Source organism: Cryptotermes secundus, unplaced genomic scaffold (assembly GCF_002891405.2).
Source record: "Cryptotermes secundus unplaced genomic scaffold, Csec_1.0 scaffold100, whole genome shotgun sequence".
In the NCBI taxonomy this organism is placed as follows: Eukaryota; Metazoa; Arthropoda; class Insecta; order Blattodea; family Kalotermitidae; genus Cryptotermes; species Cryptotermes secundus.
The window spans coordinates 1,118,877-1,136,725 of NW_019730585.1; the positions used below are offsets into that span (position 1 = coordinate 1,118,877).

Genomic DNA, 17,849 nt, shown 5'->3' on the forward strand with positions numbered 1-17,849 from the left:
GCATATTTACTCCATGCAAGAACTACCGAGCCATAAGAACAGCCGTTGCTAAAGTAATACACGCTCCCAACAATAGAACGCTAGGATTATGCAACCCGTTTCTAGGCTACGGCTTGGGAAAAACACTTCCACGTAGGCAGTGACGTCACACAACAGTGAATAAGGACAACGTGACGTTTTCTGTAGATCCTCGCATAAGGTTTATATGGGACAATAAATGTCTTTTGAGTCAGTGGTACTGGAGGAGCGAAGAAGAAACTAGGAGCAGTTGAGTACAGATTAGGAGAGAAGGGGACGGAGTGACTGAAGAAGAAATGGCAAGAAGACTTCATAGTGATAGTGCTAGTTTCCGTGTTGAAATCCGTTGCTAGGGGACGACTCTTAGAAACTGAGAATCCTAGTTCGTGTGAGACGGTGAACTGAAAATTGTGTAAATCAGCGATAGCACGTTTATTAATGGTAATTAAGAGAATTTGTTAACTAAAGTGCTAATAAGTACACACATCCGATGTAGAACTCGTTATTTTCGTCACGCGTACCACCATACACGTGAAAATATATAATTATAGAATTTTGCCCCCCCTCGCGTCTTACAGATAACATTTCTGGCCACATTAATTCTCCTGTGATTTATAGGAGACATTCCTCAATTTGCGTCTGCATTAACTGTAAGAAGATTTATGAATGAAACATCAGAAATGTTCCGATTTTTATCGACATAAAACCATCTAACATTGTTATTATTGCCTACAACAATTTAACTATGCTTGTGGGATAGCCTAATTCCCTACCCTGAACAGAACACGAATTCCTACCTCATTATCTAAAGCCCGGCTATGAATCTTATTCTAAGACACCAGAATCGAGTTGAATCGAGTCTACATTCTCACATCCCATTTCTTTAAGATCCACTTCAACATTAACCCCACACCTGTGTTTCTCAAGTGGTCTTCCCTTAAGTTTCTCTGACCAAAATATTGTAATCATTTCGTACCTGGTCCGAGAGTACTGCATATCCCACCCATTCATTCTCGTTTATTTCATCGTCCTAATGCATTTGTGTAGTAAATTGTAGAATTTATGAAGCTATCCATCCTCCTGGCACTTCCTCCTTCTTAGATCCACATACTCTCTTCAGCCCCACAAAGAGGTGTATGTATATGCTGGCCCCCAGTCTGGAGTCCCGTTCGTCTTTCCGTAGAACATAAAATAACAAGAGAACTGCACGAAAATGAGAGGTGATTAAATTCGGACAATGTTGTTTTATTTTTTTATTGCTAGTGGGATGGGACTAAGTCCCTTGTACTGCGGCCACTTCTGGCCTATTGTACCAGCCCCAGATGGTAGGTGAGGGTGATTGTGGAGCAATTGGTGGAATGAAGATTGGCAGGGGAAACGGAAGTACTCGGAGAAAACCAGCCCCAACGCCACTTTGTTCACCATAAATCCAACTTGACCAGACCCGGAATCGAACCCGGGTCGCCGCGGTGGGAAGCCAGCGACTAACCGCTTGAGCTATGGCGCGGCCCTTGGACAATGTTAGCTACTCAGTTTCCTGTCGGTGGCTACCAGTCTCCTCTTTGCTAAAGTTTTAGATCGGTTCGCAACCGTCGCGGAGCAGCTGTAAAATTCGCTCCATCCGTCCATCTGTCCAGTTGTCTGTATATCTGTCTGTACGCATGACATACAGAATCTCGACAATACTGAGTGGATTTTCAAGACTTCTTACAGCGGCAAGTCTCATTAAAATTTGTTAATGTATTCGAATTATGATTACGAACGGGCTAAAATAACGAGTTATGAGAATCTTAGACGTATATCTGCTCATATTTTCCTACGTTTTACAGTATTTAGTAAAATTAAACAAGACTTGCTATTGTATGCATACATCTGCTAATAGTTTGTTCAGAAGTCAAAAGTGGTCCTCCGAACACACACGAATATTGTCTTGGTAATAATTAAAATGAAATTCCTTCCATATGTAATTATAGGCCTGCATGTAAAATATATATTTAATTAAAGTGCAAATGTGCTAAGAACGTAAATGCTTTGTGAGAGTATCTGAATAAATACTTGAAATATTTGAGCTTGTCACAATAAATACTTAAACGGGTGTCATTTATAATTCCTTCTGCTGAACGTGCACTCTTATTCTTGAAAATTTCCGTTTTCATGCATAGGTTACTGGGGCTCTAAATGATATCTCCTGTAATCCTAACTCCCTCGTTCACCTATCAACAGACTGTTTCATGGTAAAATTCTTTTAATTGAGGAGCTGTGTACCTCAGTATTTTAATGCTACTCTTAGGAGATACGCTTACTAATTTTACCTCGTGTACAGGTAGAAATGTTTTGGATTTTGGATCGAAAGTTCGCGTGTAATATATCTGGTAAAATCTAAACTTTCCCTTCCCCTTCTACCCGGTTGCTTAACCCGCATATCACGTGGCCAACAGGTATTACTCATTCGAGTCCTAGACAGTTCAAAAGGCATAAAGAAAGAGCGGTTTATGTTCCTCTATTCATACAATAAGCCACGCCTTTTTCCTGGGATATAGACCTAGCGGAAAGCCACGAGGAACAGAGGCTTAAGGTCCGCGTCAGGCCGGGGTACGTGGATGGTGAACGTAAAGGAGGGCTGGCCGATGAGGAATATCAGAAGTTATTCGAAACTCGGAAGGTGACTTCGCTGCAATGAATCGGACTGGGTGGATAAAATTGGAGATATAATTTCGCCATCGTATTCCGAAGGATACATGTTTGAATCCCGACGAGGGAACCACCCACTGCTCCTGACATTTATACGCGCTTGCTTCATTTGATTCTCGGGAAATGTAACGTCACTGTAATAGGTGGAGATCTCACTGAGCATCAGATCAAAGAAACGTATTAATTGCTGTACTGAATGCTGTTTTGCAACTGCTTGTGTTGTAACAACAGTGCGGTGGCAAACCCCAATAACCAGTACCACAATGCCGAAGCCGAACATAGGAAACTACCCGAAGTTAGTTCCATACACTTTCCATTCTCAAAATATATTTCTATAAGTCCATTTTAATTATTGATTTTAAGAATTTTAGCGTGGTTCTTTGATGTTAATCCTGCTCTTTGGTATTTGTCACCTTATGGAAATTGTCTGTGACACCGACTCATTTCGACAACAAAGATGGAGGCAGCATGTTCCGCCGAAAGGTCGGTAAACCAAGAGTACAAATAACCAGGAAGACGTTGCACCTCCATCTCAGTGTTATCGTTCTATCTCGTTATGCTTCAAAATCAATGTTTCTTAATTATTTATTAAATTTTTGTATTCATTTCTAACTCATCCACTCATCCAACTTGTCTGGACCATTATGACCCCGTATATTTCATTTCCATTATAATATTGGATGACCTATATCACGAAGTTTCTAGTTATGTAATATTCTAAATTTTGCACATCATATTGGTAAGTTTTCTGACCACAATGTTTTCAGAAACTTGTCATTTCTTTCTTCCATCGAAATAAGAGACCACTTCGGGCACCCGACAGGCAATATCGGGTCCGTGTTTCTGGAGTTCTCTTACCAAATTTTGAAATACTCTCCAATGTTCCTTGATCATCTGGTCTGAGGCCTCTGTTTCGATGTTTTTTTTTTTAATATACGTGACACTGTGATGTAACTAACTACTCTGGGTGTCCATATTTTGCTGCTGACATAGAAATCTGAAGTGCCATTAAATCTCTTAAAGTTTGCGATCTAATATAGTGTGACATCGATTCTCTTCAAGGTTGGCGCACTTCTAACTGTATAGAAATCAGTATTAATACAACCTGAATCATATCCTTCCCAAGACAAACTAACATACTTATCTACGAGTATAAAATTTGACTTCCCTCTATAACCCATACTGAATCTACTCAAGATTAGGAGTATTTCGTAATTCTATATTTATTTTCCATAATTGAATTAACTACATATTTTCTCATTGTATTCAGTTGTTTAATCTAGTTCACAGCCTAATATTATCCTTCTCATCCCTTGAATGTATGTACACGTTATATTTCAACGTACTCACACTGAAGCCTGAATACGTCTCTGTTGCTTGGAATTCTATTACGTCTACTGATGCCGATAAGCTGGAATGATTCCAGCCTAAGTTGGCAGGCTCCTCCCTATTCAGTACATCTGTACTCATGCTCACTCACGTCATCGCGATACAGTGTTCCTCTTTCTAAATCCCGTCCCCCTTTAGAAGCTGGTGGTCGTCGCCTTTTCTCTCGAATCAGATATCTTTCTTTCTTCAGTATCTGCTCTTCTAGCAGAAGATATCCGTCTCTAGAGGTGCTTCAGCTGCTATTTTTGTTTGTAAGGAGGTTGAAACAGCTTCTGTTAAACATAATTTGAATTGTACTCCTTAATTATTAACTAATAAAATATTAATCGTATTCAAAATTTGTATATATTTGTATATACACTATACACACACATTGTCACCGCATCACGGTTGGCGCGCTTGCGCTAACTGAATGACCATTCGGAATTCCTGAGTTTTTTTTTGGATTGTGTCTGTCGTCCGGTATTCTAAAAAACAACCAGAGAATATGATATTTCAGAACTAGATGTGTTTCCGCCCTCAGATGAAGGAAGGACACCCACACTGTTGGGTCCCTTACAAAGAGCCGACCTCAACTACTGGACCACCAAAGGACCCAACAGAATAGGTATATTCCCCCTTACCTGAGGACGGAAGCAGCTCCAGTTAACGAAACGTGTTATATAGTTTTTAATATTTTTTAAAATACCGGACACTTGACAAAGTTCGAAAACCCAGTAATTCTGGATCTTTAGAGTATATTTTAATGGTTAATATCTTATTATATTGTTTCTTGTTTTGTCTTTCCTTTTTGTGTATATCGTCACACATTTATGGTGGGTCTGACGTTATAAGTGGATGATAGTTGTACTTCGAAATATAGAGGAGATGAACGAATAAACTTATTCGCTAAATCCGAGACCTGCGTGAATTTATTTGTCGCGTTACATAGGCAACATGAGACAATATATCGTTTCATTTGCCTTGCTTTCTTTTATCTTTGTATTGCTGAATAAACTTGTAAATAAAGAACTTAATTGAATTATTATTATTATTTAGTATTGTCATTATTGTTCTTGTCCGTTACTCGGTACTGTGACCTTATGATCCAACCCTCGTGCAAATGACCATAATGCATTCTCAGTGTGTTTATGCATCCAGACATCATAAGATTGTGGGCAGTGTTACGTGTGACCACCCGGACAATGGTGGGTCATGCAGTGCGTAATATCTGATCAAACGGCTCATCAGTTGCGTCAGCATATGATATTTACTGCTTACATACTATGCCGTGCAATTTGTCGTGAGAATCATCCAGTCTCCTATCAAGCGCACTCTAGTTTGAAACCCAGTGGGGATATATAGAAGACAAATCTGTGGACATCTTGTTATCATCTCTTTTCATTTCTGTCCGTACAGTCTGGTCATTTTTACTCAGTTGATCTCAAATTTGCAATAAAATAATTTCGACTATCTGCAGCGAATATTGTGGTCGAAAGATCGGCACGCCTACTCCCTATGCCGGAGGCTGCTGAGACTACACATTCTGAGAGAATATTTTCGTTGTCTTACAGTTCCACTGTTATTCTGATTTTATCCGTTGCCGCGGAAACATATTAGCTAGCCGTTGGCTAGCAATGACCTATTTCGGCTTTCGGGCGTCATGTCAAAATTTTCATTGTTGATAGATCATGACAGCTCACATTCGAATTATTAAACAATTCATAAGAAAATTGTCTCCTTCTTTGAGTCACTTCGTCTCCCTTGCATCGGAATATTCTCCTCAGACACCCTCAGATTTTCCACCCTGATTCTCGACTGTCTTCATATGTCGATATACGTAGGAGATAAGGGGAAAATGGAAATATTTTGTATTCATGTAAATATCTGTTTTCCCTTACATATAAATAAGAAATCCAAAACCTGAGTTGAAGTAAATATCGCGGAACGGTTCCCGTGTGGTCATGGTCTGTTACTCTGCTAGGTCTCGGAGTCTGTGACGTTGCTTCCTGAACCCTGTACTCCTCTTCTGGGATATCTGACAAAAATTGCAAGCGGGCGTGTAAACTGGTTGTGTTACGAGATTGACCGGATGGGCGAGTTCGGAACTCCATTCTGATTCGTTGATTTACTATTTAACAGCGGTTTACCACTACATTGCTTGTGTACTGCATTCAATTTCCTGTACAATGTTTACATCTCGTGATTGCTATGTTGTTAACAAATGCGCACAGCTCAGAATTGCAGACACGATACAGTCATCTTCCTAATATATTCCTTTATCATTATTACTGTTTTTATTGGGGCGATTTTTATTTTATACACGCGTGTCTGCAGTTTCGGCGCTTTCACCACGTCGGTTGGGGGGGGGGGCTTCCACCAAGGGGGCCTAGAAGTGACAGCTACAGATGTGCCGAATAAGCAGCCGTGGACTCTGAAGAATGTGTGGCCGTCCACCTTATAAATTGGGCATGAAGCTATCAGTTCCTCACCGTACCTGATTTCACGTTGCGCAACAAAACAAAGAACCTTGTAGACTGTTAGGTTTAAGATATAAAGAAACACAATGTTACCTCTTACTTTATATGGGAGTGAAACTTCGTTTCTCACCAAGTGAAAAGGAAATTAATGGAATAATTCTCAGAAGATAGTGCGTAGCTGTATATTTGGACATAAGGCTGCAGAAACAACAGGGATAGGAGGAAATAACGTAACAAGGAGCTACACCATTGGTGCTTTTCTTATAATAGTAGAAAGGTGATTAAGTGAAAGAGGATGATATGAGCAAAACTAAAAGCAGGCATGAGAAAATGGTAAACCTCTGCATAGTTTTAGTGAAAGAACATTATGTGGGTATGACAAATAGAGACCTAAATATAAGTGGAAAGATGGTATTAACATAAGTAGATATACTCAGAATTATGGGTATTCGGACTTTGAGTATTATACACTATCGTCAGAACCCTTTAGGATCTGAGAGTAGATCAACCTCAGAGAAAGAAAATGTGAAGGGGTAAAGTGGGTATCTGGATCCGGGTGGGGTATATGGTGGGTTTTTATGCTCAGAGTAATTAACATCCTGCTTTCTGGAAATCGCATATTGTCTTAACCCATTAAAGACGGAGTCAGTGTCAGAATTACTTTGCGACTGGCGGTTTACCGCCAATCATTTAGTCTTGGCGCCAAACTTCTTGAGGTTCAGGACCAGAGATTTTTTTTACAATTAACCACTTACGGTCATAGGCCTTATGTAACATCTTCTCTGACGAGAGGATGGCTGTGTTTGTTATGAATAAGCTTGGCATTTTTCAAGTGTAAATATTGAACATACAGCATGTTGCTGAAGATTCTTACTTTTGCACTATATATAATCAGTCCAGGCTTTGCAAAATAGATCATGCCTACCGTACTTATCTTATGCTACAACGGCAGCTTAGTCACTTGAACGGTCGTAAGCTTGACCACCGCCAAATTTAGGCCACTTATATTTTCTATGTCTGGCTTCGCCTTGTCCTATACCACTAACATGTTCATTCTCATGATTTTGTATGACTTCCGCTTGTTGCCTGCATAATTTTGTTCTATAATCGTATGCTTACGGAAGGCTAAAATCCATGTGAAAATCGCGGACCGTTAAAGACTAAATTTCCTCTAGATAGTATATAAATATTCAGTTATTTTCTTGCAGGAAATTACGTCTCCGCTGCAAAAATTAACTGGTTCAAGATGCTTAGGGAAAGAATTCCCCGTTTATTGTGGGAACAGTACGAAATACACAAATACACCCAGTTAGCAGAATGCGGAGTTTTAATATGTTAAAGTGGGTGGTACATATAATGACCACTAGGCTTTAAAGGGTTGACCAGGTAACGATTATCAGCTTCTCAGGATAGAACCTACACCATTCAGACTGACTCTTTTATTTTTTCCTCAGCTTCCATGAGGAGCTTCATATTACTTTGAGGAGCAATACGTTGGTAATATGATTGGTCTTATCCAGCAGTTATTTATAATTATTTATGTATTGTTATTATTATTATTTATAATTAAGACATTCCTTGTATTTGAAATTACCTCGCCAATCAGAAGTGCCACTGCAGTGTGATTTATAGTATATTGTCAGAACAAGGGGAAAAATTCTTTCTCATATTCCCTCGGCATTACCAGCATAGTTATTCGCAATATATTGTGCATGTAGATCCGTTGCTAGGCAATGACCACGAAACAAACAGCTAGACAACGTCAATTACTAGGTAATGGCCCATAATCAGCAACAGGAATGGTACTAACGCTGCGCGATGTGCGCCGATGGCTGCGCATGCAACAAAGGCACAACAACAGAAGAAGTTTTCTCTCTACTGTCCGTGCCGAAAGGAAGACAATTAGCGAGAGTTAGTAAAGTGGAGTCACAGTGTAGAGGAGTGGAGTGAAGGTGAGTTAGACTGCTGCGGATAAATGTTCAACAGATCCAATTACGAATCCAAGCCCCGTCTCTAGTCGCTCCAAAATCGTAACAATATATTACAGGATGATTATATTCGACGGTACATGGAAAGAAATAGAATGGGTGAGTCGTGTTTTTTTAACAATTTCAGCGCCAAGATTTCTAGGCAAAAGAACTTAACATTTTTGTGAAGGCTGTGCCATAGCTCGGGCGGTTAGTTGCCGGCTTCCCAATGCTGCGGGTTGGGATTTGTGGTGGACGAAGTGGTACTGAGGTAGGTTTTCTCCAAGTACTTCTGTTTCCCCTGCCAATTCTCATTCCACCGACTGCTGCACATTCATCATAATCTATCATCAGGGGCTGGTACAACAGGCCAGTTAGTGGCCGACGTGTCAGTCTAAGCCCACCCCAAGAAATTAAAGACTAAAAAACTACGTTTTTGTGAGGTAGTGATTCGGATTCCGGCTGGTTACTTCAAAGGAAGGCGTCCCCGGGACCCATTAGCAGGAGTCTATAGGTATTTCAAACATTTGGACACAGCCTTTGACAGATGGAATGGATGGGGGAGATATAAAAAGGTTGAGGGTGGTTCGACGTTAGGCTTTCCCCGGGGGGAAGTGAACCTCGGTTCTCAAGTGAGTATCTTAGGGTCGGAAGGGGTAAGAGTGTAGGTTCAGACGGTTCTTGGCTCAGCCCTTCACCAGGGTTAAAGAAATGTTTCGTAAATATTTCTTCTTCTGCTCCTCACGATGTGAAAACGAAGGTTTTGCTGTAGATATGTTACAACGTACCGGGGACACATCTCTGTTTATTCGTGAGGCCACGTCTGAACTCGCAACGAAATATCCGGAATATTTAAGCAGTCACAGAATATCTTCCAATATGCATAGCTATGGAAATGCTTCTTAACCTCTTTCATATTTCGAAACTATAAAATATAATTAAATGCCTTACTGTTCATTGTGGATATTGTAAAATTATATGTGTGGACTATGAACGGGGACACGCTGTAGCGTAATTGGTTGAAGCACTATGCTACAAGCGGGAAAGTCGCGGGTCCTACTCCCAAAGAGGTGGATAGTTTCAATTAACCTAATCTTTCCAGTAGCACTATGGTCCTGGTTTCTACTCAGCCTCTAACAGAAATGAGTACCAGGAATCTTACTGGGGGTGACGAGAGGCCGGCGCGTAGGGCTGACAATCTTACCGCCATATGTGAGCCGATTTTCTAGAGAAATGTGGGAGCCTCGACGTCTCACAACCTTATGGGCTTTTACGGCCTCTTACAGGGATAACTTTACCTTTTTATAGACTATGCATGTAAATACTTAAATACATATGTACAGAGAAAGTAAGTCCAAGCAGCAATAGGTCTGGCTTTTCTTTGCGATGTTCGTACTTCTAATCTCAAGCAAGGTACTAAATATTTTACAATATTATATTCCATCCAATATTTTAATATTAATATTAATTTAATTTTAATATTAACTATTAATGAAGGAGGATAATGAGAGGGACGGTGTTAAGATAAAAGTAGTTGTACCTATCAATTGCAGATTGTAACAGTTACGTCATATGGCGGATATGAAATATGTCGCAACATCGACAGTTTAACTGCGAAGAAGTATTACAAGACAGTGAGACTAGTCTTTCTTGTGTCATTCTGCCCAAATGTTCTTTTCAACTCTGTGTTAATTTATGTTGTCTGTTGAGGAAAACATATGTAGGTGTTCTGTAATACTTCCATTCTTCATCCATTCCAAATGGGAACGTAATTTGATGCTTCGTAAAAAAATCATTGCAGCAGGTTACACTAACAGAGTTTCGATCGTTTGAAACCAAAGTTTCGCCTGTGTAGTCATGACCAGTGCTTCATACAATTTTATTTATGTTTCCTTTCTTGTTTTACATGCTCTTGTGTGTCGCAAAGGCTGGTGATGAGGACTAGGTATATCTGAGTCCGCTTTGCATAGTCCCTTTGCCCGGACATAGAGTGTCGCCCAGTCCCTGTGAGCTCACACTCTGAGAATAGAACCTTGAAACAGACCGCGTCCTTTATCTTCCCCACTTTCCGAGCTCAACTTTCACCGAAATAACCTCCCTTTCCGTGTCGTGTAATACGTGACGTTGACAACCCACCTTCAAATAGGCCAAGAGATGAACAAATATAGAGAGTATGAGCCACATAGATAAGATAAAACTAGAGTATTTGCCGGGGTAGCGTAGTCAGTATAGCGACTGCCTACGGGTTGGACGACCCAGGGGTCGGAGTTCCGAGTCCCGGTAGGTTCAGAATTTTCTCTTCTCCATATCATCCAGACCGACTCTTGGGCCCACCCAGCCTCTTACCGGGGCTCATTACCCGGGAGTAAACCGGTCGGGGCGTGAAGCTGACCAATCACTGCCGAGGTCAAGAAAATGTGAATCTATACATCCACTCCCCCATACGCCTTCATGGCGTAAAGCTTAATTAGTTAAGCACAGGGACAACAGTACCTTTTTTTTCTATGTGATATATATATATTTTTTTTTTTTACAAAGGTGGGCAGTGTAACAGTGACTCAACGTTACAGCTGTCATTTACTCCTCCTGTCCGTAACTGCTCGCTGAAATGCACAAAGAACTTGAATAAAATAAATTAAGGCCATTTACATATTAGGATCATGATAATACAGAGACATGTGGCATGGAAGACACTGTATTGTCGAAGTAAATGAAACTACTTTGATTTGTTTGCTTTAGTGAAAGATGATAATAGTTGCGTTTGAATAAGTCTCAATCTCTTTAGTTTCTTTAATAAGAATTCAGTAAGAGTAACTGCAAACGGTCCTACACCTTTTACTTCTACATCGTTTCCAACTTGTTATTTAGAATGATCCTGAAACTGGAGTCTGCATGACGACTTCATTTGAGAGAGCTCTAGTAAATCGACTAAAAATCAGTCAATCTACTATGTAATGTCTGCTACAGAAAATATAACGGACAGTTTAAAGTTCCCTCTTGTGTAATCTGTCAGTTGAGAAGTCAGTGATTGCTCGAGGCCTCTGGGACAACAGCTCTGGTCCCTGAACTGGGGACGGGCCAGGCGCTGAGCCACAACAGTGTGGTTGTGTATACGCACGTCTGCCCACATTAACACTTGTGACGCTAATTCATTCTGTTGTGCAGATGCGCCTGAGATCGAAGTGGAGAGAGGCTGGGTCCACTCTGGAGAGGGCAATGAAGCACAGCTTGCCTGCATCGTCCACGCTGAACCACCTGCCGAAGTGAGTACACCACCCATCTCAATCAGGTAGAAGTTAATCCAACAAAGTTCCTATGTGTTCCTCTGTTGCACTGAATTTCACGGTAGAATATAGACTGAGTTGTCTTCCATATTATAGATTTCTTGATTTTATTGTAGTTTGATAATCGCCAGTAAGTGCCATTGATATTTCTGTTTCACTTAGAAATATTAGCAGAAATTTAGTACTTTTATTCCGTTAATCATCATTTAATTTCGATGAAGAAATGTGATCGCTATTTCTCCCCCACTAGAAGCTGTTGCCCATTTAGAAATGTTTCGTGTGGTAACACAGATATTACGTATAAAGTATCTTTGGTATTCGGTAATAAAACTTAAAATCAAATACCTCTAATGAGAAACATTAGTCAATAGTAGATATTACCAGAGATTTTATACGAATATAGACGACTGTCGTAAAGGAATGGTATAGAGACTTTGGCCCATATTCTTTTGCTCAGGTAGGGATCAGTACTGGGCTCTCCTGAACCTCCGGCCTCCACAAATTGCTTGAAAACCCTTCACTAGCTAAGTTAATTGTTAAATCCTCAAGAACAACGCTGGTCCATGGAAATATGTTTTGCAGTTTTAAAAATCTTACCGACAACATGCGAGCACTTCGCGCCTTGCCATTTATAATCGGTAGTGTTTATTCTTCTAATCTACTGTGAATGGGGTTTAGCGAAAATTTAGTTAGAATTCTATGTGTATCGGTCTATATTGTCATGTGAGCTGGGTCGGGAGGGGGCATCGCGTCCCTGGTCTGCTCACATCTCTAATTCTACTCCAATATCCAAACCCTTCCCCTCGCAATTTCTGATACCTTCGAAAAACTACTCAGCTGGCGCCGAATTTCGACGTTTTCTAGGAATCGCTAGAAATTTCCCGAAAAGTGGCAGTGTAGATCAGGCATGTTGTCAGTCAGTTCTGTTGCGTACAACGAAGGAGAAGCAGCGAGTTTAGTGCAGAACAGAATAATGTTGAGGTAGAGTCGTCACCTATTGAGTTAAGTGAATGGTAAGCAGTTTTCAGTTTATTTCAATGCGAGGAGAAGAAAATTACGGAGAGATCAGTGGTGTGCCGGTGACATGAAGAGTGGGCGAAACTGACCTCAGGAGCGTGACAGTTTACGGACCGTGAAATAATACCTGAGCCATACATCGACAAACGTATGTATTCTTGTGATAATCACTTTTAAACAGTTGCACTTACTCGGATGTTTACGGGTATTACACAAACCCTCTCAATATAGCAATAAAGAAAGCAGTCTTCTGGATTTGACACCGTGTATATGTGGTGTTAACCGACGTTTCGGAGGAACGTATCGCCTCCATCTTCAGGGTAGAAGAAAAAATATAAGAAATCCGCAAGCGAAGAGACCGTGAGAACCGATAAAAGCAGACTGCTTTCTTCATAGTCACCGCCGTGAAAGCCTCAAATCTTACAATATAGCAATGTTTCGTTCAGAATGCAGTTATGTTTTGAATATTTTCTGGCTGCCATATGGGAAGATGACAACTGATATTGAGTTTTTCAATATTTTATGGGGTTCAAAAATGAATTGAAAAACGTTAGGTACAGAGGGAGTATAACTGTAATGTGAAAAGTATATATACATTCATATACCGTCATACTTAACATATGTACATTCATTTTAATATTGTGGTGTTGTGGCTGACGACGCCTTATATACGTACAGACGCATGTTCAATTTCTAAAGAAATTTCTGAAACAGAATACTGCCTCCTTTTCCATTACGCGAAGCAGGGAGTATGTTGTCCGAAACGTTCATAACCACCTCTAAAATTATTTGGTATCTTAACCAAGAATATTACAGGAAGCGCACGTCTGTAAGCACCTGAGATCTCATTTACTCTTATTTGTTTTTTTTTTTTTACTTATTTTGGACGTAGTAATATAAAATTACCAAATAATCCTGATGACCGCATACACTTAACAGAATACGCACGAACTTTCATGCTTTATTTGTCTAGAACTTATTTGCGAATGAAACATATGTAGGTTCTCTTCTCACTACAAAATGATTCATCCTCTAGCCTTGGTTGGAGGAGGTGTCTTCAGTAGGTGGAGGATACCTCGAATCTATTGAATAAGTGTTCTCTGACAGCCAATGCGGTGTGGGCGTCGAACCTGATGTTGGGTAGCTTTGAAAGAATGATACTCTTTTCCACGGACTCAGTTGTCACGTTTAGAATAAACTTGTGAGACCTATGTACATGTGTGTGTGTTGAGAGGCAGAGTTGCAGCATTGTGTTTACGATCATTTTTGTTGAAAGGCAACTTTATATACTCAGAGTGAAGGAAGAGTTCAGTTTTCAAAATTATTTATTTACAATAAATAAAAGGGGAGTCTTAAATATTTTAAAAATATAATTTATTTCTTATAGTTTATTTAACGACGCTCTCAGTAGTTTGAAGACCGCCTCTGTCGCCTAGTGGTCAGAGTTCCTGCCAACAGATCCAGAGATTCGGGGTTCAGTTCCCGGCGCTACCTGATTTTCTGAGAAGTAGTGGGTCTAGAACTGGGTTCACTCAGCCTCGTGAGGACAATTTAGGAGATATTTCAAGGAAACGGCGATTCCGGTCTAGAAAACCGAGATTAACGGCCGTGGGGATCCGTTGCGCTGACAACGTGACACCCTCTACCCGCAAAAGTTGGCACTAACTTCGCCGAAAAGCAGCGGTCGCTCAATCAGTATAGTTTGCTTGCGGACTACAGGCCACGACCTTTGTTTTTGTTCTGTTTTTGTCATTAGTTTGAACTCTCCCGACATATGGTAGGGTAATTAATAAATTATGATTTGGAAAAGATGTGAAAAGGAGTAATCGATTTAATACACTGAGGGAAACAACGAAAACTGACTTAAAGGTAGACGGTAGCACAGGCGTTATTGAAGCCTGGAACCTCTCGAATACGTATCAACCGTCACCACCTGAATCAACCCCCCTCCTTTGTAAAGCACGCTAATATAAGTTGAGAGATCAACCTGGTCGATATATTCAGGTGATCTGTGATATAATGAAAAACTTTTGGTTGTATGTTATGTATTCTCCTTACGTATCCTGGCGTGAGACGGTGATTTCATGGCTAAGTGGCCTTCCACCTCAAGTTAATTTTATCATACACTGATATTTTATAACCTGTTTTCTTGGGTACGATTGGAAATATATTGGGTGTTGGAACTAACTAAATAAGTTTTGATGTACGAGATTTAAGGTTTCCACAGCGCTCACTGTGAGGATTGCAATATTCTTGGATGTGACATCTTGTATAACTGGTACGACCCTTTGGGAGGAACCCGGTGCTTCCATTTGAACTTGGCGCTGGCTGTGTTGGGACCAGCTTCCAGAGTCGAGACATGTCTTCTTGTTATCGAGCCTGTTCTGAGAACTGGACCACATGCTGAAATACAACGATACATGTGCAGGTTCTTTCCACTTGGGTGCTTCTTTTCTGAAGAGAAAAGGAGTCTGTGGTGCACTGAAGTGCAAAATATGTTACATTTACATCCAGGCTAGGCCCTTCTTTTCCCATTATGCGGCCTCAGAGAGCTTTCCTGCTGATTGTAAACCGATGGCCTTTCTTTCTTGTTCAGTGCATCCCTCTAATGATCTTGTACACTGCAGTTATGAGCATAATCGTATCACCACAAATGTTGTTGTTAAGCACTGGCTCTGTTGATGCAGTATGGTAACTGATTTGGTTTGTAGTGGCATCTGGAATGGAGGTTGCTTTTTCTGGCGTGTCGTCCATCTTTCGTGTCCTAAAATTTTGGGCTGAAGCTTGGGACAGAGGGATATTTAAAGGCTGAAATGTTGCTTCCAATGCCGTAGCATCTTCGTGGTTCAATTAATCTCTTGGTAACTGCAGAAATGCTACGTCACGAAGTTGCAACGAATCGCAACCCTTGGGCCATTTCCCTTCTCAGGATGATAGTCCCTCCGGTATCAGAGTCATTTTGACGTCTGTTTGAAATGAATCCAGATGCAGCAAAAAATAATAATAATAATTTGTATCTTTGCCTCAGACGAGTCTGGGTTGTATAATGTTCCACTATTATAACTATGTTCTTAGGTGATATGGCGGTGTGGGCCTGGGTCCGCTTGGTACTCCAGCCACTAGAGAACTTAATTTACCAGCCTCGGAGGATGATATTAGATGAGTTTGGAACAGTTTGTGGGAATTGGCAGCGAAAATTTAAGTTGTTGAGAGAAGAATGGTCCCAGTGCCACTTTTGCAACACAAATTCCATGTGTTCTGACCTGTGACAGAACCAGAACCGCCTCAGCGGGAAGTGTGGCAGAACCAGGTTTGAGAAGACAGTAAAGTTGAGGATTGTGTACAATTTCTAGCAGTGTTCAAGTCCTTGAGAAATCTTGATTATTTGTCTCTTAGGTGAGGGGCGTTTTGCTGCCATTTTCTTGAAGCTCTTGAGATCAAAAATTAACTCCTGGAAATCAAGAATGATGTTGCGGTGGTTGTCTATTGTAATTACGTGCAGAATAATTGTCTTCAAAGGCTTATGCAGCTTGGGATAGAAAGTGAAGTGGTGGAAGATGTGTCAGTTAAGCAGAAAAGCATAACCTTCTAGTCAGTCATTCTGTGGTTAACAGTATACATCTCTGCTCCCGTTGTCCGAGTAAGAACTGTTGGTAGAGGATTGACTTGATACCCTGGAGAAAAAACATGGGATTGCCAGCCGCTCTTAGGATCATAATGGGGTTGTCGCTGGACCAGGATGTGGTGCTACTTCAACGTTCATGTTCAATGCCCGGAAGGGCTCGAACATGCTTCTCGTAGGAACTCTCACGGTCCGAGGATTCAGCGTTAAATTCTCGGGCTGCCATAGTTGCTCTTTCTAACCGCTGGCCTTCTCATCTGATGCCTTGCGGGGTTTGAGCTGTGATCTGCGGTGAAATTGAGTGCTACTTATCTCATTTCCTTGCTGGAGTAAAGAAAGCTCCGCATTCAACGACATGCGATCTGTAGCTTTAAAGAAGTACTTCCAAGAGCCTCTTGCTATCCAGCCCTCGGCCGCCTTCGTTATCTCCAATCAGCACCAAGGCAATATCATAAGCCTCCTTTTATATTTTTCGAAATAGGGAAATTTAAAGACAGGTAAAATTGTCCCTGTGCTTAATTAATTAAGAATTATGTCATGAAGTCGTATGGGGTAGTGGAGGTATAGCTCCACCATTCTTGACCTCGGCACTATATGGATATGGGACTGACGACAGAGGGGTTGGAATTCGAATCCCGGTAAAGGTAAACCTTCATCCAGACCGGTTCTGGGGCCCACCAGCCGCCTATTCGGTGGTTACCAGGGGCTCTTTCCCCGGGTCTAAAGCGATCGGGAGATTAAGCTGACCTCTTATCTCCAATAAGTGCCCAGGTCAAGAATACATGGCTCTATACATCCACTCCCAAATACGTCTTCATGGGACAGTGCTTAATTAGTTAAGCAGAGAAACAACTGTGCATTTTAGGCAATTTCCTGCGTATTAACTTACAGTGAAAAACGAGTTGTGAACTCTGTGCCTAAAGTCGAATGCAGTTAGTGTTCTTCAAATGGGGAAATGAAGGAGGGAGCAGAAATTAATGACAAAGGGAGTGAGAAATAGCTTTTTTTAATTCAAGGTCACTGAAATTGTATCGAAGACGGCTTTATATGTCCACACGAAAGGCAACGTCTTCCTTGCGCAATAAGTTGTTACCAATTGTTTGGAACATTCCATAAAAATGAATAATTTGATGCTGACCTTTGAAAATGAACCAAATGGAAGAAATGGGTCAAGATAAATTGCAAGTGAATCACTAGTTGAAGTTTTACTTTCAAAGTGATCGTAACAGAGACTTTGGGCATCCCTGATTCTTGTCACATTTGTCTCCATGGTTACATCGACATTAATTCATGAACACGCAGTTCGAGTGTGTGTTGGGAATTTCACATGTTACTCCCAACTCTGTGGTCACGCGGGATGGCTTCAAGGAACTCTCATACATCAACTGTATAGATTCATAGA

The 17,849-nt window shown here is 40.8% G+C and overlaps 1 protein-coding gene across 2 annotated transcripts in view; it reads left to right on the forward strand.

Moving 5' to 3' along the window:
* Window positions 1–17,849, forward strand: part of LOC111866356 (limbic system-associated membrane protein) — a 434,138-nt gene that overhangs the window by 290,316 nt on the left and 125,973 nt on the right. For both annotated transcript variants that reach the window (XM_023855221.2, XM_023855222.2), the window contains exon 5: window positions 11,690–11,787. In XM_023855221.2, the coding sequence (XP_023710989.1) occupies window positions 11,690–11,787 (98 nt within the window). The remainder of the gene's footprint in view (window positions 1–11,689; window positions 11,788–17,849) is intronic.